The sequence below is a fragment of the Lactuca saligna genome, chromosome 2 (genome assembly GCF_052625555.1).
Source record: "Lactuca saligna cultivar CGN05327 chromosome 2, ASM5262555v1, whole genome shotgun sequence".
NCBI lineage: Eukaryota > Viridiplantae > Streptophyta > Magnoliopsida > Asterales > Asteraceae > Lactuca > Lactuca saligna.
In genome coordinates, this window is record NC_136418.1 from 160,783,186 (window position 1) to 160,810,616 (window position 27,431).

General features: G+C 36.2%; 2 protein-coding genes and 1 pseudogene across 4 annotated transcripts; 2 read left to right on the forward strand and 1 right to left on the reverse strand.

Annotated features, from left to right (window-relative positions):
• Positions 1–850: 850 nt before the first annotated feature.
• LOC145030308 (uncharacterized) lies at positions 851–2,008 on the forward strand. The gene has a single exon (XM_078978696.1). The coding sequence runs from the start codon at positions 851–853 to the stop codon at positions 2,006–2,008; it is 1,158 nt and encodes a 385-aa protein (XP_078834822.1).
• A 737-nt stretch (positions 2,009–2,745) lies between these two features.
• Positions 2,746–3,741, forward strand: LOC145032430 (fasciclin-like arabinogalactan protein 11 pseudogene; annotated as a pseudogene).
• Positions 3,742–19,588: 15,847 nt separating this feature from the next.
• LOC145032431 (zinc finger protein JACKDAW-like) lies at positions 19,589–21,838 on the reverse strand. 3 transcript variants are annotated; one of them, XM_078981241.1, is made up of 3 exons: positions 21,356–21,838; positions 20,883–21,270; positions 19,589–20,792 (listed from the first exon to the last, which is right to left on the reverse strand). In XM_078981241.1, exons 1-3 carry the CDS (start codon positions 21,480–21,482, stop codon positions 19,955–19,957), a joined length of 1,353 nt encoding a protein of 450 aa, XP_078837367.1. In that variant the 5' UTR covers positions 21,483–21,838; the 3' UTR covers positions 19,589–19,954. The 3 variants fall into 3 exon arrangements, with proteins under 3 accessions (XP_078837367.1, XP_078837366.1, XP_078837365.1); XM_078981240.1 differs by having other exon boundaries at positions 20,883–21,276; XM_078981239.1 differs by having other exon boundaries at positions 20,883–21,282; positions 21,356–21,837.
• Positions 21,839–27,431: the final 5,593 nt, after the last annotated feature.

Consider the following 27,431-nt stretch of genomic DNA (forward strand, 5'->3'; position numbering starts at 1 on the left):
TTGTTGTAAGTTGTTTAAAACTAATCGAACTAAAAGTAGTTTGGCAACCGAAGGAATTAAAGATTGGAAGCATCTTAGTGAAACATTAAAACAACATGAAAATAGTTCCGATCATATGGATAATTTAAGAACATGGAATGAAACGCGAATTAGGTTAAATAAAAACGAAACAATTGACAAAGAAATTCAAGAAATGATAAAAAAAGATACCGAACATTGGAAAGAAGTTATGGTTAGAATTATTTCTGTTGTAAAATGTTTAGCAAAAAATAACTTGGCTTTTCGTGGTACAAATGAAACAATTTATGAAAACTCAAATGGCAATTTTTTAAGTGTAATTGAATCAATTGTGGAGTGGGATCCGGTAATGAAAGAACATTTTCGAATGATTCAAGATAAAGAAACACATAATCATTATCTTAGTCATAAAATTCAAAATGAATTAATTGAAATGTTAGCATCCGAGGTAAAATGTGCAATTATAAAAAAAATCAAAAGGGCAAAATATTTTTCTATAATTCTTGATTGCACTCCGGATGCTAGTCACCAAGAACAAATGACTTTGATTATAAGATGTGTAGATTTGGAAAGTGTTCCATTAAAAGTTGAAGAGTTTTTTTTAGAGTTTTTAATTGTAGAAGATACATCCGGTCTTGGTCTTTTTAATGTTTTACAAGATGCCCTAAAATCTCTTGATTTGGATATTAATTATGTTCGTGGTCAAGGGTATGATAATGGGGCAAATATGAAAGGTAAACACCAAGGTGTTCAAAAATGATTGCTTGATATAAATAATAGAGCTTTTTATATGCCTTGTGGATGTCATAGTTTAAATTTGGTTTTGTGTGATATGGCAAATTCTTGCCAAAAGGCAAAAACTTTTTTTGGTACATGTCAAACGCTTTATAATGTTTTTTCCAATTCAACCAAAAGATGGAGTGTTTTACTTGAGTTTGTTGATGATCTAACACTTAAATCGTTATCAGCTACTCGTTGGGAAAGTCATATTGAATGTGTTAAAGCAATAAAAATACAATTTTATCAAATAAGAAAAGCTTTAAAAAAACTATCTATAATAAGTGATAATGGACAAGTGTGTAGAGATGCTGATTCACTAGTAAATGGTGAATTTTCTAGTTTTGAATTTATTTTAAGTTTAGTTATATGGTATGATATTTTGTACAAAATTAATTTGGTAAGCAAAAAGTTACAATCCAAAGAAATGCTTCTTGATGTTGCTGTAAAAAATTTAGAAGGGTTAATTAATTATTTTGAAGAATATAGGGAAAGTGGGTTTGACTTTGCTATTAGTGAAGCAAAAGAAATAGCAAATAGTGTTAAAGTTAAACCCGAATTTCCTCAAAAACGCAATAAAAAAAGAAAACAACATTTTGATGAAATTCCAAATACCGAAAGAGAACACCAATCTTCTCAAGAAGCATTTAAAAGAGATTATTTTTTTATTCTTGTTGATATGGCTCTTGTTCAATTAAAAAGTAGATTTGAACAAATGCAATATTTTGAATCGATATTTGGTTTTTTGTTTGATGGTTCCAAATTAGTTTCTTTAGTTGATGATGAATTAAAGAAATGTTGTTTAAATCTTGAGTCCAATTTGAAAAATGGTGAAGATTATGATATTGATGGAGATGGTTTATTCATTGAGTTAAAACTTTTGCAGAAAATGTTGCCGGATGAAGCATACAAAAGTCGAAGTCCTTGGACATCTATTCAAATAATGGAGTATGCAAGAAGAATGGATATGTTCCCTAATGTGTTGGTTGCATATAAGATATTATTGACGGTGCCGGTTACGGTTGCTTCCGCAGAAAGACATTTTTCAAAATTGAAGCTTTTGAAATCGTATCTCCGAAGTACCATGACTCAAGAAAGATTGAATGGATTAGCAATTTTAAGTATTGAAAGTGATTTTCTAAAAAATATTGATTATTGTAAAATAAGAGATGTTTTCGCTTCAAAAAATGCGCGAAGACATCGTTTTAGGTGATTTTTTGTATATTTTGGTTGTGTTATTTATTTGATTATAAAAATTACTGCATTTTTTATATTAGAAATTATTACATTTGTTTGATTATATGTTTTTGTTATTGTACGTTACACATATAAGGGCATAATTTTTTTATCTCGCCCCGGGTAATAAAAAACAATGGACCGGCCCTGCTAATCATATTGCACTGATGATCGAGTCATGCAATTTATGCGTTTAAAACCAAAGGAAAACTTTATCGGACTTTGATATTAATCATATTATGTAGCAAAATATAGCAAACATAATAACAGAAAACAATATATATGCAGCATAGCTTTAAAAGATAATAGAGTGTACATGCCTACATTGAGGACAAGTAGATGTTATATATACGAATACCAAAACATACAAATCAAAGTAAAATTTTACATTGAGGTCGGAATTACTTTGACTAACCAAGTGATTTTTCTACACCCTTATTTTTAAAATATATATTTTTTTATATTTATCGTATTATATAAAAAATATAGCTATTATAATTAATACTAATATTATAAAAAAATTATATTTGAAATTACAATTGAACTAAAATTGCAACTCATTACCAAACTTAAAAGTTTTAAACATCTCCAGCTAGAAATAGCCCCATCTCACCCAAAAATTACTCCACCCCCACCCCCACCCCCACCCTCCACCCTACCCCACCCTCACCATATATAAAAAATCATCGCTTATTCCATTATATGTCACTCCTTAAGTCTAATCATTCATTTCTTCCAAAAAGTGAAACAAAATGACATCGCATTTTCAGTACTCCTTCCAGTTCTTGCTACTAATCAGTATCACCCTTCTATTCACCACCATCACCACCACCATAGCTCAGTCAGCACCACCTCCCGGACCACCAGGTCCAACTAATATCACCAAAATCTTGGAAAAAGCCAGCCAATTCACCACCCTAATCCGTCTTTTTGCCATAACAAAGGTAGGTGACCAAATCAACACCCAACTCAACAACTCCAAACAGGGCATGACTGTATTCGCACCCACGGACAACGCCTTCTCCAGCCTCAGCGTCGGCACTCTCAACTCTCTTTCCGATCAACAAAAGGACGAATTGGTTCAGTTCCATGTCATTCCCACTTTCATCTCCACCTCACAGTTCCAAACCCTTAGCAATCCGTTGAGGACGCAGGCCGGAGATAGTACCAGTTATAACTTTCCGTTAAATATTACCACTTCCGGCAACCAGGTGAATCTAACCACCGGCGTTGTTAATGCCACGGTGGCGAATGCAATTTACACGGACGGTTCACTTGCTGTGTATCAAGTGGACAAGGTGCTTTTGCCCATGAGCTTGTTTGGTCCGCAACCTCCTGCAGCCGCTCCAGCACCTGAACCACTGAAAGATAAGAAAAAGAAATCCGGAGACGAGGATACTACGGCAACCGGCGACGGTAAGGCTAGTGCCAACTCCGTCGGGAGAATAGGTTTACGTCGCGACTTGCATGGCTTGACTCGGGGATCAATTGCTATCATCATAATGTTTTATTTATAACAGATGGTCTCGATTATGCCACATCCGAATGTGGACAGTCGATCCATTCCCTTTGCATGGTGTTTTTTTTGGGTGATTGTGATTAAGAGGGTAGTGTTATGACGATGTACCTATATATCTTCTATTTCGTGATCCGGTTATATTTGTTGAAATATATACTACTAAGATTGAAATAAATTTTTGGTTTTTAAAATTTATAAAAAGTTTATGTACAATCAAGTTCTAAAAATGTGACATGACATCAAGGCAAAACTTCAAGCTTTACGAGCCAAAGAAAACCATGATGTTTTCAAAACGTGATGTAAGATAACGATTTTTTATTAATTTATAATTATATTGCCATATAAATATAAATTTATATCAAATATAACCGGTTTTTAGAACTGTTACAACAATTAATGACAAAAAGCTAACAAAAAACCAAGGTTCTAGATAACGCTAAGTGTGACTTTGCGGTAATGTTCAACCTCAAGTTTTTTAGTAGTCGTGACGAGTCATGTCATTTGTAAGACGTGATTTAAGGTGACAACTTTGTATATAATTAATAATATATATATATATATATATATATATATATATATATATATATATATATATATATATATATATAGACACACCAGTGCTCTAAAAAGTTCGTCATGACTCCAAGGTTTGTGTCTGCCGTCAAGCTTTACCAAGACACCGCCTTAACTCATATGTGTATATAAAATAGTATAATAGTTGAAAATACATATACAAATATTAATTATATAAAAAATTACCACCTTAAGTCACGCCTTACAAACGACATGACTCGCTAATGATCGGAAAAACTTGAGGCTTGACATTGACGCCAAGTCACGCCTTACGTTATTTAGAACCTTGAGACACACACACACACATACACACACAAGAAATGAAGGCATTATAGACAACACCTTTAGCAGTGACTCAACAATTTGTCGCCGCTAAAGGCGTCGCCGATAATGTCTTGTGGATTGAATCCGCGTTATCCCCTTCTTGTAAATCTCAATCGTCCAATCGAGTATCTAATCCAACGGATGGGGCCTCGTTTTTACACAAAACCAATACTCACAATATAATGTCGTTGCGAAAGACAAATAATTATCACCGCTAAAGGTCGAAAAAAAGAAGCGACATCTTTTCGCTCGTACTTGTCGCCACTATTGGTAATTGTTGCCGTTAAAAGGGTAATTGCAGTTGCTATTAACCATCGCCGCTAATGGTCGATGCAAATAACATCGATTTTCTGCTTCCAGCTTTCATTTGTGTGTGCGTTTTCTTCCATTTCCTCCGATGATTTTTGCTCAATCGACTTTTCTAAAGGCTAGAATACATATCGGCGACGCTAATTTGCCACTAGAAACTCCCACTTCCACATCTCCGATGATTCCACTGTTGTTGTTGATTTCCTCCTTGGTTCATGTTTTCCTTCCTCATTTTTTTCCTTCTCTTTTACTATCGACTTCTACTTGTATTTGGGATTAGTTGCAAAAAAATGTTTCAGAATACATTTTTCCTCCACGGTGACCAAGGCTACCGCCGGGTGTTGTTATCACTGGCGACGATTACCATCCCCATCACACAATTGTTGATTTCGGGCCCATACATGTTCTATTTACTGTGATTTTGGATACTAATTGCAAAATATATGTGTATTTGATATATGTATTTCAATTTGGTATATATATATATATATATATATATATATATATATATATATATATATATGAAAATATGTATTTGGTGTATCTATATGTGTATAATATGTATTTTATGTATATGTGGTATATGCATGTATTTGATATATATATATATATATATATATATATATATATATATATATATATGAATTTTGTGTATGTATGTGAAAATTTGTGTATGTATGTGAAAATTTGTGTATTTGCTATAAGTATGATGTTATTTTGTATGTATGTGAAAGTATGTGTTTTTGGTATAAGTATGATGTTAATGTGTATTTGATATATGTATTGAGAATGTATGTGTATTTGGTGTGTGTGTCTATATATATATATATATATATATATATATATATATATATATATATATATATATATATATATTGGAACGACCTAATTTTCAAGGTGAAAAACTTCATTTTTGAATTAATGCATTTAATAAACATTTTACCAAAACATTATCAATAAAACATTCCATTACAAAATCATAATGTTGTATTTCAAACCATAACGTCATAAGTATGGAAAATCAGAGTACAGTCCTAAAAAACTTCTTGCGGAAACATGTGTGTGTGTGTGTTTGTGATGCGCTGCTACACCGTCGACTCTTTCCCCTTCGACGAAGAGGTACTTGAAAAAAAACCAAAATTGTAAGCACAAAGCTTAGTGAGTTCCCTCATCATACCACATATCATATAATATTGTCGGTATCTTTCAACCGGTAACCTTCATCGGTATCTTTCAACAAGTAACCATCATCGGTATATTTCATCCGGTAACCAACATCGGTATCTTTCAATCGGTAGCTGGGGACTATTTCACCCCCTACTACTAGCAAACAATCAACATATATAAGCATAGAGTCAGACATATCCGGGTACTGACCTACCTTTGGGTCCTAAGGACCACTGTCAGGGAAACTAATCCCTACCATACACATAACATACTACTCAGATAAACCTCATAACCAACACATAACCAGACCAAGATAATTATCACAAAGACCATTATCTTCTAAATACCCCTTTTTAGTGGGCCGACATTGTGACCTTAGACCCACCCATACTGGAAGGTAACTCACCTCAATGTCGTGCAGTGTCTAAACTATCCTCGGCACACAAGTCGACTCCCTACGACTCCTCGATCCCTACACGACAACCTTCAAGGCAACACATATCACATACAACCCTAAACAGGGTCAGTCCCAGTTCAGTCAAAGTCAACATTGGTCAAAGTCAACATTCAGTTGACCTGACTCGTCGAGTTGGCATACCAACTCGTCGAGTCCATGCTTCTCTAATCCCACACAAACCCTGGCTCCACTCGTCGAGTCTAGCAAAACTCGACGGGTTCTCCTTCAATCATAACATCGGGACCATATTCATCTGACTCGTCGAGTTCCTTCTTGAACTCGTTGAGTTCATCTCGAACTTAAGAACTTGTCCAGTCTATGACTCGCCGAGTTGTATGAACAACTCGTCAAGTCCATCTTCAAAGATTGGGAGATTGTTATGGACTCGCCCAGTCTGCTCATACCACTCGCCAAGTCCCATGGCTTCCAGGTCCCTTTTCGCGTCTAAACCTACAAGGGACTTCCTTCCTAACACTTACCCATTCACCGAAAGGGTTTGGTGCACAATGGTCACCGACTCGTCGAGTGCCAAGAACAACTCGCCGAGTACAACCTTGACCAATTCCATAGAGTTGATTTAAATGAGGTCTAACACACCAAAACCATAGATTTGGCCTCCTAATGTCCGTTTTATACGTAAAGTTCTAAAATTGATGCACATGCATGGGGTTTTTAGCTCAAAAATCCATATAAAGTGTCCTACAATGTGCATGGGGCTCTCATGGCCCTAAAGTTGGCACATATATGCCATGAGACCCCTCTTAAGGCCCATATCTGAAGTCAAAACTCACTCAGCACTTCCAAATCCGAAAAATGACTTAGAAATCCATGGAGATCCCAAGTTAAAGATGAATAAACACATACATGAGTCAAGATGGGGGCATTATACCTTGAAGCTGCTGAAAATGAAGTAAGATCTCCGGATCTACAAGCCCCAACTCGATTTCCAAGCTCCTTTCTTCCTTCCAAGCTTTACAATCCACACAAGAACACCAAAATGTCCTTAACTCACACACAAACAACTAGGGTTCGATATGAAGCTTTCAAGAGAGTGTTAGGGACAAGGGAGGTTGAGTTAAGTTGTTTATATAGGGTGCAAACCCTCAGATTTAGGGTTTCACTTAACCAGCACCTACTCGCCGAGTCAGTCTCCCGACTCGTCAAGTCGGTCACTTAAAATGCCTGCAGCCACGTCCCTACTCGACGAGTTGATCCTCCAACTCGTCGAGTCCCAGAAAAAAAATACATATACTGAAGAAAACATACCAGGTGTTACAAATCTCCCCCACTTATTTTAGACTTCATCCTCGAAGTCTGCCGCTCGCTCCTGAAAGAGCTTTGGGTAATGATCCCTCATCTCGTCCTCTGGCTCCTAGGTCCATTCCGATCCCTTTCGATGCTGCCACTGAACCTTTACCAGATTCACCCTCTTGATTTGCAGATCCTTTGACTTCCTGTCAAGAATCTCTAGTGGTCTCTCGATGTAGTTCAGGCTGTCGTCAACCTGAATATCCTCCAAGGGTACCACTTCTGAGGCGTCCACCAGGAAATTTCGCAGCTGAGAAACATGGAAAGTGTTGTGTATCTGATTGAGTTCGGCTGGCAAATCCAACCTATACGCCACCTTGCTCACCTAGGCTATAACCCTGAACGGTCCAATGTACCTGGAGCCCAACTTGCCTCGCTTCCTGAATTGGATAACGCCTTTCCATGGCGACACCTTCAGGAGATCCATATCCCCGACTTGGAACTCCAGGTCTGGTCGGTGCTTATCGGCATAGCTTTTCTGCCGACTCTGAGCAGTCTGAAGCCTGCTCCGAACCTACTGAATCTTCTATGTCGTCTTGATCACTCTGGGCCTAACTGAGACTAAATTGATGTGTTCAATTCGTAGTCTAATGATGTCATCACAAAATGGGATTATCGGAAAACAGAATATTGGAAAATGAGATTGATTCTAATCTATGTCTCATTTTCATATGATATCGGGAAGAACAATGGAATAATGGATTACTTATCTTAAGACCAAGAAATTTGGTAGTGTCTTTGAAATTACTATTTATTGGTTATATGGTGTTGTACTTGCAATTAAAGTTAATGACTTATCTAATTCAGAGACTGTTGGATTAAGGTGTCTAACGTCCTAACTAAATTGGTATAATGTTGATAAATAAAAGTAAACTTCTTTTTGGGTTGCCCTCATAGCCAAGAAATTGTCTAGATTGATTATTGGATAGATATAAATGATTTATTAATATGTTATATGATTAATATATATTAATTAGAAATAGTTGTAATTAATTTAGAATTAACTAGATTTAAGTTGAAATCAATTTTAGGTTAATTAGAATTAATTAAAGGTTGACAGACTAGAGTTGTAATTGCTCCAAAGCTTATTTGAGATGAGGTTCTAGAACCCTCCTCTTATGGATGGTTTTGGAGACCCTAAAAGGGTTCCTATAAGCCTAAACTTAGATAAGCAAAGAACTAGATAACTGCATCAATCGAGATAATATTATTTTATTTTCAAATCAGGGTTTCTAGATGTTTCCTAATCAACTATAAATAGGGCCTTATACATAGGAATTTTCGGCCACTGTATCCCTCCATTGAAGATTCAAAAGTTCATCCTCTCTCCTCTCTCCCCTAATCTTTCTAGGGTTATTGTGTTGTGGGTGTGAACCATTAGTGGCTCACACACAATTGGAGCTTGTTTTCAATGAGATTTGTGGATTGATCTTGTTGGAATCAAAGTTTTTCTACTGTAATAAATTAGAGGTATGTCCTTGTATGTGAATTTCAAATTTCCATTAGGGTTTAGAACTTTTGGTGTTCAATAGTATGTTGCTTCAATAGTGTTATGACATAAATCAAAGTAGGTTGAATGTACCCTTAAGAATATAAGGATTTTTCCGCATTATTACATGTAAAACCCATCAATACCATCTCCCACCAAAAAGGGCTTGATCCCTTAGAACTTGACAGGCATCAATAACTCTTTGATAATCCCGACATCTATTAGGTCAAAGAACTCGGTTTGTTTCTATGATCCACTTCATAGTGACCTTCGGATCGTGACTCCCCTCATACTTACTTGGCTTGAATGCCATGGATGCTCGGAAGAAGCATCAATTCTTCTTTGATTGGGATGAATGAAATGTGACATGAGAGGAACGTTGAGTTCTAGAAGGGTTGATAGCAGACTACACACCAATAATAAATGGGGCACCTACAACAGATGGTACACCTACAACATACAGTGCACCCGTAACAAATGTTGCAACCTAAGGAATATTTAGGGGTTGTTCGGGTCCCCTTAGACGAGCATTAGTAAATCACTTCGTCTCTTGGCAGTTATTTTCTTTCAACTCATCGAGATGCCTCTTAATAACTCCCATAGTGACTGGCTAGGGATTCCTTCTAGGCACGGAAGTCCCTTCGCCCTTTTGCGGATATACTCCTCTTCAAGTATAAACCATTACTTGAACCATAAACCACTTAACATGAATAAAGTGGTTCATGTAATATAAGAATTAAATTTTACATAAGTATTAAATGAAAAGGACCTAAAACAGTTTGGTTCTTTCTTTCTCTTACATAGCGTAAGCTTAGGTAGGCAGTTTAACCTAATTCGCTTAAACTACAGCTTCGATACCAACTATAACAACCTGTACTTTTCTAAAGTATTTAATATTTAAAATATTGGGAAAATTATTAGAGTTTACATCCTTGATACCAAAAACCAGAGTTTCAAAAGCTTTAATAAGTATTCATAACAAAACATTACAGGTGTTAAAAAAATTCATATGAAAACCATATTAAGCAAACAAGGATAACTGCGGAAAAAAAGTCTAGGCAATAGTCCTAAGTCTTAAAGGGTCCAAGAATGTATATTTCTTATCTTAATATAATAATTCCATGTCTTCCAATTCTGGATCTGAATCAAAATTATGTCTAAATGGATAAAGTTTCCAACTTTATCCATTATAAGACCACAAACTTTCAAGATCTAAAACTCTAAGGTGAGAAATGGCAAAAAAACCCATCTTTCTTTACGCCTGAAGTAAAGAGAGCTCTTTCATGCACTCTATACTCCACTAAATGACCATCCATCATCCCAAACATCAATCAAAAGCTCAAGAGCTTTACAAAATCAACGGAACAAGCCACCAAGGGACCAAAACTCATTAAAATGGACTAAAAATCCATATATTCATTGATTTTAAGATAAAACACAATAAAGCTTGGAACTTTGTAACTTACAAAGGTCTATGACATGAATGCAGGTTGAATACTTCAAATTTATAGCTTCAAAGACCAATATTAATTGATCTTCTTCCTTTTAGAACACAAAACCACCAAAATAAATCACCAAATGGAAATTAAGAGAGTACTAAAATGGATTTAAGAGAGAGGATGAGTTACAAACACTTTAATGGAGGCCAGAGATTCATTAGAGGTGTTGTAGGGGAGGTGGACGATGAAAATGATGAACCCTTAGGGTTAATGGCCTTTAAATACCCCGAAAACCCTAAAAAACATGTAGCCCACTAGGCTGAGGGCTCCCCACTCTTTTCTATAAATTGCTAATTTTCCGGTTTTCAACTTTAGCTTCAAACGATTATAACTTGTTCGTTCTAACTCCATTTTCAGTGATCTTTATATGGACGTGTAGGTTTTGACAAGCCTTCTATCCACTTGCTTTTGGCTTAAAGCATACATAAATTTATTTATTAATACATGCAAAAGTACATAATATTATTATTCCTATTTTATCACTTTCGCTCCAACGTACAATTCAAGGGTTTAATCACTTAACCAACATTATCAAAATCCAATAAGGTATAAACTCTATTCCCTTGAATCCCAAGACCTTTACTCGATCAAATCACGATCCGCTATCCTAGAATCAGGAACATCTGAAACTGGATGTTACAATTCTCCCCCATTTAAACTGGATTTCGTCCTTGAAATCCGACTCGGTAAGAATTTAACAAAAAAAATAGCACCAACATTATCCATATGATTCCACTAACCATTTCTTAAAATCAAAGAATCCAAAGAGAAAACTCGAGATATTACTCAGAGCTCAACTGATGATAATAGTCATCCTAATAACTTAAAACTACCCAAACCAAGAAACTCTTAAAGCTACAACTACAAACCAACTCCATGAATATACTTCACAAGGCTGGGAACACATCACTCTAAACTATAGAACCCATATAGAAAGACTAATGATCATCCATTCATTATACTTAACCCTAGTCCTTGATTAGGCGACCAAAATGCAAAAAATATACTCAAAACATCCCGATCGAGAATTTCAACCAATCCCAAATCTGGGAATTATGCCCAAAAGAGCACAATACACACTTAACTTCCTGCCAAGTCATCAATAACCAATCGATCCCATGAACGTAACAATGTTCAGTATAAAAATCTCACGTGGCATCCTAACTCCCATGACAACTTACGTGCACGATCATTGGACAAAAACATCTAATAGTATTATAACTAACTTCGTCATTGGTAACTTAACTCACTTGAAACTATTATCACAAGAACGAACAAGGATCCACTAAGAAGAAACTCAACAAGGAACTGCCGATAAACAACCATGACTTTTCCAAAAAGTCACAATCCTACAAGTGCACGACCTACATCCTTTGATCACTGAGCCTAATAACAACATATTGCTCTGGCTCCTAACTATGCTAAAGGACTAACGTACCAAGACCTAAAGGTCCCACCCACCTAATTCATAGCCACATTGGATCATAATACGTCGTGACACCATCCACTTATTAGAATTATAATCTCATAGTTCTTCACCGTTCTTTCCATCATCCAACCACGAGCATGAAGACTCATGGCCAGCATCTTAGTGGGTCTATAGGAACATAATCATCATTCCACCAACCTATAGGAACACAATCAACATCCATCCTAGCCCTTACCAACCAAAATATGAGCCATACAACTCAATAATACGTAAACCCCACTATAGTCTAAATTACTACCAACACAACATTAGATGATAACATGATTGCTTGTGACCAGAAAATAAGATAGTTAATCGATCATTTGTTCTAACCAAAGGCTATAAATCAAACAAGGGCCATTCCAAAAGTTGGGAAAAGTGTTCTTAGGCTACCTTATTTTGTCCACCTGAATTCCTCACAACAATATTTAATGAACTACCACACTACACACCCTCAAGGAGAACACACAACCAACCCAAATATACTATATTCCATATTCATTACAACCTTAACCATAGGGTGAAACACCAACTTATTAAACGAAATGTTGAACCTCAGCCACTACAAAAAAAATTCTCCTAAACAACCGAAACAAGGTTCCTAAAACTTAAATAAAACTGCATAGACCTTCAACAATACACAACTAACTCGGTAGAACTCCCATATCTAAAGAAAAATTTCCAAATTCACCTAAATTACAGGTAAAATCGTGATCAAACCGACCCAAACATGAACCCTGCCCATGTGACATGCCAAACTGGATTCTACGTAGACCCAAGGTCATACCTAAAAATTATACAACGTTGCTGAAGCATCCAAAATTTCCTTACCCCCGGACAATCGCCAATCTAGAGCTTTTTAGAAACAAAGATCCCACAACCAATCAACCAGGGTACACATACACAATTTAAAAAACTTTGATGAACGTTTGACACACTAACTACAACTTGAACTATTATTGCTCAAAAACCCTTGAATGATCCCCCAATTGTTGACGATGAACGAAATGACCAATCAATCGAAAATGAAATGACAAACTAAACTGGACGATCTCGTATATTGTTGAATGAATCCTATATGAAGTACACATATTGAACTTTGAAGCTGATCAACAGATCAATCATTGTCCCCATCTTCACCTAAGATAAGTTACCCATACTGCCAGTTGACCATGTTCTCTATATCGGATACACAACCTAAGTAGCTTAAACACTCATCTATAAAATCCCTGGCATCTATAAAAGGAACTACTGACCATGCTGAGTTCCTTGTCCATCAGTTTTCCACTATGAGGACAACATATGCATCTTTGAAGATCTAATCTTGATGGCAACTTTCTCTACGCCCATGCTTTGACTAATCCTTAAATTCTTCCTAACCATGAAAGACTCTGACGGGTCCTTAAGAAACACAACGAGAAAACTTCCTAACCGCGATCACTTTGATGGTACCATCCTCTTCTCATGCAACAGAAGATATGCCAAAAACCTCGCATAGTTGAACTCTAGATTCCTCTAACTCATTGTAATGAAACCACAAAATTGACCCCCACTTAGAGTTCGAACTACCACTGAATGACGTCTGAAACAACAAAGCCTTAGACTGGCTCCACCAGATACATACCACCCTTGAATCTTGGAATGCATAACACAACATAAGATGATCCTTCATATAATAACCAAAAAACCCCAAGGAAAATCCAAATCTCAGATGGAGACCTTGGAAACTTTCCCCAACATTACCATATCTAAACATTATAAATCCCATGCAAATGCATAAGCAATAACTCCAACAGTCCTAACATAACCATAACACCTCCCTATCTGAATCAGTAACAACTTGATGCTTCCTTGGAGGCACCTGATCATCTCAAACTGGATCAAGGATTCGACTTGCAATATGGATTTCATCACGGCCAACAAACGAAATTACAAACAAGTGTCGAACATCCTTATACTGAAAGGCGGAAACGATTTACTATGAACCGAACTTGACCTCATTACAGCAGAAACGGATATGAAGAACACCATCCCTTTGTTCTATCTATCAACTAACACACATCCGGTCTCTTCTCCTTCAAATATGGGAGCATGTAAGACATAAAACCATCATAGAAATCGACATCCCAAGCCTCAGGTTGCAATCCTCAAGGTGACCAACACAATCACTTCCTACTTAAGTCATGTGAATCAGACTGACACTACTTTGAAAAATATCATCAACGCCTTAGGATCCACCAACTCGTACAAGTCTGCACCATTCATGCCCAAACTATCATGGCCACTTAGGCCTAAACATGCACCAGATTCACCCTCATCCAGAGCAACCATAACCGAAAGACCGATAGAGACAAAAATAAGATATCAATAAGCTTAGATTTATACCATACTATCTAGCCACTACCAGCCCCCTAGTAGCCTCGTGAATTTTCTTAATCCTCGTATATATCTTGTTCTTCCGGTAGTACGACCCATACTACCTTACACACCTATTCACATTTGTCTCAGGCATCATCCTAAAGTTATAGGTCACTACACTTGACCACAACTAGGTGTACTAACACATTTATATACTCAAAATAGCCATAAGCTTCAATTCCTAGATTCTCACCCTAGGATTCTCCTCGACTACGCTCTCACGATGCTAGTAGACTCTACTAACACTGTTGGTTTCCTCGTGTATGCAAGCCATACATAATACTTGGTTAGATAGACACTCAAATAAATGATAATACCCTAAGCCTACAACCAAACAAGGAACAATAAATATGGCTAAATCAAGCATTATAAAACTATATAATTCTAATCATGTACAATTGTAAAGAAAACACTTAGAAACTAATAGTATCAATATGAAATTCAAGTAGCACATAACAAGCATCTCCTTAGGATACAAGCCATTATAGATATCAGGCAATTCTAAAATACAATTCCAGAAGATATCCTTAGCGTATATACTAGGATGCATTTCTAACAATCCATATATTAGCAAATATATACAATACACATGGATATTTTGAGAATCGCTTTCCTATTTGAGCTGCGAATGAATGTATACATCGTACCTTCCCTATTAAAATTAAAGTTGAGTTAGAGATTCATGTTCACGATCCCAAGGCAACAACATACAAGAACTTGAAAAGGAACCGAGTTTATGTCTCTAACCCCATTATTTTTCTTAAAATCCTTTTTTAAAAACATTTGTGCAAATTCTCGGATCCTAGTTTGAGTTTGGATTCACACAAGTGTTCATCTAAATCTCTCAAACCGAGACTCTGCTACCAACTTGTAACATCTTTATTTTCATAATAAAATTTTCATTTTTAAACTGACATAAACAATCATTTTCATTAAGCTATATTCGAAGCAAAACGATTTTTTTATAAACTGAAATCCATAAATTAGAATTATAAGGAAAAGTATCGTAGAATCTCAAATCATTAAATTGCTGATGGGTGTATATAGTCATGCCTTTGCCTTCCTACGAACTGTTAAAGTACCTGAAAAACATTGAATCCACAACTGTAACCTCAAGCTTGGTTAATTCCCAAAAACACCTCACACCACAATATATATACAATGCATGCACACCAGGCCTACAACACAGGGCTGTACCACCTCCTGAGCCTACATCCTATAGTTGGACTGCTCTCCTGAGCTCATAGTATCAACTAGATTGCTCTCTTGAGCCTACATCATCTAAATGGACTGCTCTCTTTCGGCCTACAATATCAAATGGAATGCCTAAGTATCTTGGACTACAACAACACCTCAAACCAACCATAATATGTTGACATGTGAAAATACAAGAACAAACAAACACAAGTAATCATAGTAGATCTACCAGTCTAACAAATCATTACAGCATATCAACATCTTAACACACAAATGATACATACTGCAATATGAGGTCTAGTGAAAAAACTCACATGAGGTAAATGATAGAAGCTCAACCGTAACCTCAATACAGAACAGTTGACCCAAGCTTCCTAATGCCAAACCAAAACCATTCCTTAGCCAAACACTCAATTCTAATAAGGTTTGACCAAAATCGAAACCGGTCAAAAAGTCAACGGTCAACGATCAAAGGCTCACCACATCGTGACAACCCTTTGGTCGCATCATGGAAAGGATATGACAAAATAGACGCAGGATCTCTCATTCACCGCGATGTGGCCAATGACCCTCCGCGTCACGACTTAACAACCTTGGCGTTTAATGAGTTAATCCTTTAAATCCAAAGACACAAATCTAAGATCTAATTCTTTTAAGTGACTTAATGGATAAAGTTTCTTACTATATCCATTCCCATGGTTTAAACTAGGGCTGTGCAAAAAACCGCACAAACCGCACAAACCGTCCGCACCACACCAAACCGCACCGCATAATGCAGTTTAGAATTTCGTGGTGTGGTTTGCGGTTCATCATTTTATCAAACCGCACTATGCGGTGTGGTTTGCGGTTTGTATTTATAAAACTGCGGTTCAAACCGCACCGCACCGTATGTTATATATATATTTTTTTCTTTATTTTGTTATAACTTCAAATCACGATTTAGAAATGATGTATATAAATATATTTCTTACAATAACCAAATATCTATAATGTAACATTAAATCACTATTAGATCAGGATCTCATGCTTTACAAGAATATATCAATTATAACGACAATATAAAGCAATAACAATGATACTTACAAAACTATAGTAACATGAGTCACAATTTATTAAAAACGATTTAACTCAAAAATTGTATTTGTTTTAATAAAATGAAAGCAATCAGTTTTTTTAACCGGGCCAGGTTTTTGGTTTTTTGATAGATTTAATGTTAAACAACTGATCAAACCGCACAAACCGCAATTAAACCGCATAAACCGCCCGCATCAAACCGCACCGCGTCATGCGGTTTTGAACATCTGTGGTGCGGTTTGCGGTTTCTAAAATATTCAAACCGCATATGCGGTGCGGTTTTGACTCGAAACCGCACCAAACCGCACCGCGCACACCCCTAGTTTAAACAACCAAGATCTAGACTTTAAGTCTCAAAGGGTCCAAGAATGCATCTTTCTTATCTTAATCTAATAATTCTAAGTCTTCCATTTTTAGATCTGAATCAACATTATGTCTAAATGGATAAAGTTTCCAACTTTATCCATTATAAGACCACAAACTTCCAAGATCTAAAACTCAAAGTTGAGAAATGGCAAAAAAAAACCCATCTTTCTTTATGCTTAGAATAAAGAGAGCTCTTACATGCAATCTCCATTCCACCATATGACTATATATCATCCCAAACATCAATTAAAAGCTCAAGAGCTTTATAAACTCTATGAAACAAGCCACCAATGGACCAAAAATCACTAAAATGGACTAAAACTCCATATATTCCTAGATCTAAAGATAAAACATAATAAATCTTGGAACTTTGTGACTTACAAAGGTCTAGGAGGTGAATGCAGTTTGAACACTTCTAATGCATAGCTTCAAAGACCAATCTTTATTGTTCTTCTTCCTTGTAGAGCATAATACCACCAAAAGAAAGCTCCAAGTAGACATTAATAGACTACCAAAATGGATTTTCGAAAGATGATAAGTTCCAAACACTTTAAATGAGGCAAATGTTTCATTAGCGATGTTCTAAGGAGGTAGAGGCTGAAAATGATGAACCCATAGGGTTAATGACCTTTAAGTACCTGCAAAAACCCTAAAAAACATGCAGCTCACTAGGCCGGGGGCGCCTCATGCTTTCAAAAGGAGCCTACACTTTCCGATAAATTCTTGATTTTCCATTTTTCAGCTTAAGCTCGAGACGATCATAACTTCTTTGCTCTAACTCCGATAATTACAATTATCTTTAGATGCATGTGAAGGTATTGAAAAGCCCTGTAATTCTATCCATTTATTCAACGACAATGACTCACCACAAACCGGTGAGATAATGTGCACGACTGGTACGTGGCCACGTCAACCACGGACTCCTATGTGAAAAGCATGCCAAATGGTCTTATTAATCTTATGGGATAGAGAATAGCTCAAGAGACAAGACTCATGCTCTCTCATTTTTCTCTTCTTTGTCACACCACTCCCACCTCGACCCATTTCCACCACCTCCACTAATCTCTCTCTCTCTCTCTCTCTCTCTCTCTCTCTCTATATATATATATATATATATATATATATATATATATATATATATATATATATATATATATATATATATATATATATATATATCCTTTATTTTCTCATTATGCTTAAGAGAAAGTAGGTTTATCAACCGGTTGATTATAGAAGGGGTACCGGTGTTCTAAGGAGAAAGCGATGCCTCCGTCACCTACCACATCCAGCTGAAAAGAAGATAAGTCTATAAAGATACTCCATAAATTGATGTGATTTGCTTAAAAAATCAAAATTATGGACATTCAACAAAACTCACCGGTAATGTGATTGTTGTTTCTCTGGTTCATGGCTATCGAGATGAGTTCTTGGTATCTTCAATCTCTTTTTTTTATCGACATCGGAATCCAACCCAAAATCTGCGACCTTGAAATACTCATGCAGCTTATCGGAGAAGAAGTGATAAGTGACGAGGATTCAACAAAAACCAAATGGTTTCTAGTGGTTCATTGGTATCAATGTTGTAGGTGATGGTAATATGAGGATCCAAAATCAAACCGGTGATGCACAATCAAACATCGTTTGATTTAAATCAGTGTTTGTTAACAATTTTGCTGTTTTATCTAAAATAATAATAATAATATAAAAAAAAAAAAAACACGAGAACCGAACACAAGTTTAGATATTATAATTTAATAATGATAAACCTTTTCAACTGTTTGAGATAGTAATTTATAACGTGTTGTCTTTCCAATAAATATAATATCTACCAAAAATTCTATCTATAAAACAACGATTTTGGTATTACTTTTATATTAAACACCAGACATGTTTAAAATATCGGCATTTCATGTTATTCCCTATGTTTTGTCACTCATTATATTTTAATAATCTATGGGGTCTTATTTTAAAAAACATATATTAGCCTCTTATATTGACTATTCACGATTCCTATTTTTGTCTTTTTATTTTATTTATTTATTATTGTTTTTTATTTTTTTAAATAATAACTAAGAATACAAGACGACACTATTTCAATTAATTCCTATATATTCTATCAAAATATTTATGTATACAAATAATATTCCAACCTAACAGTCTATTATATTGTCATATATCTCTTATCGTTATTTTATTTCAATTCCCTATATATTATATCACAATATATATTTGTGTATACGCATAATATTCCAACCAAACATAGTCAAATATTTACATGTATGCCCTTGATAGCTCCAGGTATATGAGAAAATTGATTGATGGGTGGGTGATTTGGTAAAGGTTTAATTACATGCAAAACCCAGATTACGAGGGGTTAATTTAGTAATTTACGGAAAATTTATGAATTTTCATGATTAAAAAAGTTATTGCAAATAAAAAAGAGGCCGATGGTACATAAGTTACCATGATAAAGCCTTGCAGCTACCACATTATTGCCACCTTTCTTCTGAAGAAATGGATTGTCATGAAAGTGTACATGAAAAAACGATCGTATCAGATCAGACATGACATAACCAAGATAGATTTTGTCATGTTCCCTTCACCCTAACAATTCATAGGATTTTGTCTGTGTCGCTCGCTTTTATCATATTCCAAAATACATATAGAGTCCAGCTTTCACTGAAGTTTTCTAACATGGTGATCAGAACGTACTTTATGACTTTATCATGATTCATGACCAAACCATTAGCTCTCATTGACTTCCACTGAATCCTATGCTTGGATCGTTCATCGAACAACTGAAGTTGATTAGCTCTTGTTCCATACCAAGAAAATCTCTGGTCAAGTTTCCCTCGCCGGAGTTTTGCTTCACTCCCGCCATCATCATCATCATCATCAGTCCGTCGCCGTTCATCATCCCATCATTCAAGTTATCACCGACATTGTTTCTGTTTTGGTTTGAAGAAGTAAACCCGGAGAGTTCGCTTGTGCCCATTAGCCCAAAACCGCCGGAGTTGTTACAGCTTCTTGTGGACCCCATTTGAGACGCCTTCTGTAAAAGGGCGGTGGCAGACATATGAGGCGGAGGCGGTGGCATGTTAGGACAACCACCGTAAGTACTATACAAAGGATTCAGCTGCATTTCCCCTTTGTTGTTGTCTTCCTCCTCTTTCAAGGATAATCCCTGTGGCAGTTCTGTAAAAGTTTCAACTGAATCATGGCTTCTACTCAGCCACTGCATCATTTCTGATGATAATATCCCGATCCCACCATGGTTGTTATTCGAGCTCGATGACCCCAAAAAAGATGAATTAGTTGTCGGGTTTTCGAGGGGATTCATATTGTTGTTATGGTGGTGTAACCAACTAGGTAATCTGGGTCTTATCCCGTTCTCGTCCGTACGTTTTTGTAACCCGCCGAACATCCCCGGAAACCGTGGATTCCCTACCCGATCACCGTCGCTCATCATCATCAAATCGCTTTGGAAATTGAAATTCGTGGTGGTTTGAACCACCGGAAAAGATGCTGTTTTTGAGTTTTCTTCCGTTAAAGCATCACAAAATGCTCTATGCGTTATGAAGCTGTCTTTCCTGTTGTTGTTTATTGAGATACACAGATTCAGATTGTCTTTTTCGAATACTAACTGAATCTAATAACTGTTTAAACTCGAAAATCTATACCTGGAAAAGAGTGTCCCGCAATCACACTTGTACTCTCTTGTACCACAAATCTTGCTATGAGCCTTCCAATCAGACTGAACTGCGTACTTCTTTGAGCACTTTTCACACTTCCACTTCCTCTCGCCGTGTTTCCGGCTGAAATGCTTCTTAACTCCGGTGAGGTCACCGAGAGCTCGAGAAGGGTCATGATGAACACAGCTTTTTTCTGGGCATATGTAAACCTTCTTCCTCACAACTTCTTGTTTGTTTCTTTGCTTAAGCTTCCATGGCAGGTTGTGTCCTCGTCTATGAAGCTGCAAATTCTGATCTCTCTGAAAGCCTTTGCTGCATATCTCACACACGAATCGATTCGTCGCCATTAGAGACTTGGGTGACAACGCTATCACTTCTGCATCTGGATCTATAAACTCAATTAAGCAAAAAACAAATAATTCAACATGAAAGAAATCGGATTGTAAGCTGGCGGGGTTTACCTGGGTTACCAGGCAGATTACGTTTTCGTTTGGCTGAACTTGACGGATTAGGGTTAGGGTTTGTGATGGGATCATGGATGAAAGCTGTGAGAGAAGGAGACGATGAGAACCCATCACCAGACATCATTTTTTGTCGCCAAACTGACTTATAAGTTGATAAGAAGAACAGAAGCTACTAAAAATAGATAAACGGATGGATGAAGAGGGTGATGATGTATGACCATGTGATTCATCAAATGTTCTTCAAAGATGACGAAACCCAAGAAAAACAACCCGGTAGCTCATGAATTATTGCTAAAGTTTCAACTTTTATTCCGTTAAATTCACATGAAGATCTGGTTTTCCTTGAATCTTGGTAACAGTAGTTCACAGACGATGGTTACCCGATTGAGGAGAGAATATTTTTCACACACTAAACACACACACTCAAATACGACGAGAGAGAGAGAGAGAGAGAGAGAGAGAGAGAGAGAGAGAGAATTATGTCACACGGGCTGTATGTAAAGTCGGTCAGGCGTAGACTCAAGTGGACCACATATCTCTGCATAATTGATACCTTCTCCGTGAGTAACTTTTGACTTTACTTCAAACTATTTTATTTACTTTATTTTTATATAAAATCCATAAAAAAAAACACATAATGTATACAATAATTTTGTGAAAATCAGACCCAACATCGAACCAGCCACCATACGGGTTCAATGGATTAACCGGTTCAATCTGTTGTATCGGTCCAAAAAACGGGACGAACCGGATAACATCATTATTGTATTTTAAATTAAAAAATAGTAAAAAAAATACTAAAATAAACTGCAAAACAAAATTACCAATAATAATAAGTGTGTTTAGTTCAACATTAATTAAAAATATCAAAAATACAAAATATCATAAAAATAATTCACAATGTCTTGATTCTAATCTTTAAAAAAATAAAGTTCACAACATCAATGTTAAAATATATGTATCAAAATCTAAACTTTAATCATTTTTTAATCTTCATTTAAATGAATCCATATCAATATTTTCTAAAACAACTCTTATCATCTTCAATATCAATAGAAATTCAATTTTAGCAAAACCTAAACTCAAAGACAATAATAACAATAATATTGAAAGAATAAATAAATAAAAATACTAACATTGAGAAACTTGGGATTCAAACATTGTCGATTCATTGTAGTTTGGTGACTCATCTTCAACCATGTTCTACAATTCGTTATAACTAAGTTTGCCTTCCGGTATTTCATCAACCATCTAAAACTCAATTTTATCAATGCTTTCTGTAACGTCCCAAATTTCGAGTCCAAAAAATTCATTTTAATTAACTGATTATAAAAACATTTATGTAAAAATATATCATTTCGTAAATCAATATACCATGTCTGAAAACCCAAATCATAAAATAGTAATAGGTTAGATTACAATCTCAGAATATCCCAAGTGTGGAAAACCAATGCGTGTGTGTATGATGTGCTGCTACTGCGCCAACTCCTTCCCCTTCGCTAAAGAGGTACCTGAAACCAAAACTGTAAACACGAAGCTTAGTGAGTTCCCACATCGTACCACATGCCATACAATCACATAACATACATATATTGTTAGACATATCTGGGTGCCCGACCTACCCCTTTGGTCCTGTCGACCGGATAATGCCTAGCATATCTGGGTGCTGCCCTCCCCTTCGGTCCTATCGACCGGATACTGCCTAGCATATCTGGGTGCTGGCCTACCCCTTCGGTCCTGTCGATCGGATACTGCCTAGCATATCTGGGTGTTGGCCTACCCCTTCGGTCCTGTCGACCGGATACTGCCTAGCATATTTAGGTGCTGGCCTACCCCTTCGGTCCTATCGACCAAATACTCCCTAGCATATCTGGGTGCTGGCCTACCCCTTCGGTCCTGTCGACCGGATACTGCCTAGCATATTTGGGTGCTGGCCTACCCCTTCGGTCCTATCGACCAGATACTCCCTAGCATATCTGGGTACTGGCCTACCCCTTCGGACCTGTCGACCGATAACTGGGGACTATTTCACCCCTACTAATACCACATAATATCATATCACATATATCATAATCTGGCTAGCATGACTGGGTACTAAACTACCCCTTCGGTCCTATCGACCAGTAACTGGGGAGTCTTTCACCCCTACTACCACTATCACATAACATCATAACATGCTAGCACATAAAACATAACAAGTAGCAGCAAATCTAGATGAATATCACAAAGACAATCATCTAACATACAACTTCTACTAGTGGGTTGACATTGTCCTTTCGTCTGGCCTTCTTCACGCCTCAACTCATCGAGTTTGGCAACAACTCGACGAGTTCTACTTCTAAAATAACCCCGAATGAACCTTCATCCGACTCACCGAGTTCATCTTCATCATATGAACCAGTCCCGTCCTCGACTCGCCGAGTTGTATGAACAACTCGTCGAGTTCATCTTCAAGAGTTAGAAGATTGCTTTGGACTCGCTGAGTCCCAAGAAAAACTCGTCGAGTCACTACTATCCAAGTCCCATTCCTCTAGGCTCCAAAGATTGATCTAGCACGTAAAGTTACAAACTTTACGTGTATGCATGAGAGAATGAGCTCAAATGGCTCAAAAGGGGCTTCTAATATGCATGGGACTATCAATGGGTTCAAAGACAGCTACTTTATGCCTTAGGGTCCCTTAATGACCTTGGATCTGAAGCCTTAGCCTCCAACCATGTTTGCAATCATGGTTGGTTGCCAAGAATGACTCCCAGAAACCCTAATTTACTTCAAGAAGAAATCTAGCTTAGTAATGGACTATGAATGATGCTCAAGCTTGAATTCCTTTGGCCTCTTCTTGTTTCCATAAGCCATCACTTCCTTCCTTTGATCACAAACCACCAAGATCACTCAAAAGCCTTTGGATCTTCACACACACACACACAACTAGGGTCGGTATGGAGGGTTTTGGAAGCAATATGGACGAAAGGTGGCTGAATGAGACATTTAAATAGGGTGTAAACCCTTTAGATTAAGGTTTTGTCCAGACAGTGCGGACTCGTCGAGTCCGGGCGCCGACTCGTCAAGTCGCTCACTTAATTCCCGTGTCAATCCACTTCTAAATAAAGTTGTAGTGTTTTTCGATACGAAAGCAAGGATATAAAGAACGCCAAAATGGAAGCTCGTATGTGAAATATATGATTTTTTGAAGTTTCATGAGTTTACCTAGCATATGTGATGAAAACTGGCCAAAATCCGATACGTGTCATCACTAAATTCATCCCTTGCTACCTATGGTAGGGTGCAGCACGTCTAGTAGAAAGTGCATCACGCTTTCACTTCTACTAGGCAATAAATAGATCGTAAACTGTGAGGGTGCAAAGTTACGCTTGGATGTGGAGTGTTAGGCTTACCTTCTTGTATGTGTAAATGGGTTCAGTTTTTTCCTATAATTAGGAAATGAGTGACTCCAATTATGTAAGGAACCATTTGGAGTGTTAAACTAGATAGAGAATTTGTACAAGACCCATTTTGTATGTTCTTTCTAGATCTAATATGAGCTTAAACAGATTTATTTACTTGATGTGTTCTTGAGTTTACATAATGATTCACTAGATCTTTTCTTATTCCGCACATACTATTAGAATCAACACCACTACAATTGGTATAAGAGCGGGTGTTCTTGATTGAATCAAGAACTGGTCCTTGATGGCTTTCTAGATTTGGTGATTCTTTATTTTGAGTTTTGATCTTTGTGTTATTGAGCGGGTGTTCTTGATTGAATCAAGAACTGGTCCTTGATGGCTTTCTAGATTTGGTGATTCTTTATTTTGAGTTTTGATCTTTGTGTTATTGAGATTTTGAATTCTAGAAATCGAATTCGTCTTTAATTCTATTCAAAATTCAATTTTCTTCACTAGAATTCAAGTGATTTTTACTTTTTCTCTCTAGAAAACCCAAGTTCATGGTGTTTGATTTAAAAAGGGAACAAGCAATTATGGAGAAATGGTTTATATAGCATGAAACTTTTCTAGGTGAATACACTTTTGAATCTCTTCTTTATTGCTTGATTTTTGGATTGAAAAGTGAATATGCACTTTTTTCAAATGGAGAAAAGAATGAGGTTGGAGAATTAATCTCTTATCCAATTTATCAAACCAAAGATATGTTTGGTCGATTGGTTACAACATATCAAGAGAGACTAAGAAATAAGAAAGAAGGTGAAGTCATAAAAGGAATTCCTCTTACTGAATGTAAATATGGAAGCAATAAACTTGAATTTTATGCAGATTATCGTGAAGTTCGAGAACATGTTCTTGATGATGATCATCGTGTTCTTGATGATCAATAAAAATGAGTCCAAGTTGATTTTCATGATGAAAAAGTTGTTTGCTCGATTGGAGTTCAAACCGATGATATTTTGTGTTCTTGTGATTCGTTTGAAGGAATGATTCCTTATCGAAAGCCAGTGATCTAAGAAATTCACAAGTATCAAAATCCAAAAGATTTGATTAAAACTCACAAAGTTTAAGTTATGGAAAGTGAGTTTGTTCATGAAATCAAATCTTGAAGATGCAAAAAGATGAGAAAGAAAAGGAAGAAGAAGATTGAACGGAAAAACAAGTGGGTTATTTCAAATGTTGGTGTGAAGCCGAAATTCGTGAAACAAATTTGGGTTCCAAAGCAACAATCTCCAACTGTTGCATTGAATTTGAAGTCAAAACCCAAATGTGTTGATCGTTCTTTTGAAGATGTTCTTGGATCGTTGAAGAACACGAAGAATGAGTTGTACATCAAGCATAGTGGGTGGTCCAGTGTTCAAATTGGAGATTTTCTCGTTTCAACAAAAGAACCAATATCTTCTAAATTTGATTCGTTCGTTGAAAATTGAACATGAATTGTCAAAAAGGTATCTCAAATTCTCAAATGGATTCCAAAACATCCATAATTTCGATTCATATTGTGCGTTTTTCATTTTTTTTTATCGATTTGCCTCATTGGATCAAATCCGTTCCAACCTCATTCATTGATCCAATTATTTTTTAGATCAGACATCAAAACCAAAATCATTTTCTCAAAATCGATTTTTCTGTTCATTATTCATAATTTGAAGCCCAAATTTCGAATGACACTGTTCATTATTTCTTGAGCCCAAACTTTATTTCGATTAAATAAGTTATTGTGATGAGCCCAAAATTAAGTGAAATTTACTATTCATCATACTTATTTGTGTTCAAACTTTAACTCATTCCTGTTCATGGTGTTAAAATCAAAAGGTGAAACTGATAATCTTCAGTTCGATACTTCATCTTTGTCTGTACTTCATTCTCGATCATTTGTTCTTGATCGAGTCAAAGATAAAAATCAATATTGATACAATCAAAATTTCATTTGAGTTCGTCGACTGAAGACGATAGTTGATGATATTTTTCGATTTCAATTTTTGATTGATTTTGATTTTAGAATGTTCTAATCAACGAAAGATTGAAGCAAAACGAGACTGAAATCTATTTTGGATAACTAAATCTGGATGTTGATGTTGTTTAAAGTTTCGATTCGAATGTGATTTTAGTTAAAGCGATGCAAGTCAGTTGAGAAAAAGTCAAAATTAGATTTTTTTTATGTTCTGTGTTCGATGATCGAAGTGCTTCAAGTTTTGACTTTGAATTTGCTTTGGAATCGAATGCTTATGATGTGGGAGTCCAAACTGACTTCGACTAACGAAGTCGATTTTGATTTTAATCGATGGCTGGTTGATTGATAGTAGCAAAGGACATTTTAATTAATGTAAGACTAGTGTTGAGTACTTTCGACATTAGTTTAGTACAAATATCGTTAAATCTATTTAAAATAGTATTATAAATGGGTGTTTAGTCATTTAAAAAACTATAAGGTCGTTAAGTAACTATAGATGGTAGTGTTTGAAAATCCAATTATTATAAATAAGGGCATCTAGGCTCTCATATTTATTGCACCATTCTCTTGATTCAAGAGTCTTTCTCTTCTTATTCCCCGAGCATTCCGGTCCCTCGTGATTTGAATTCTCATTTTGTATTTTTAGTATAGTAAGGTGAGCATGGAAGCACTACGAGG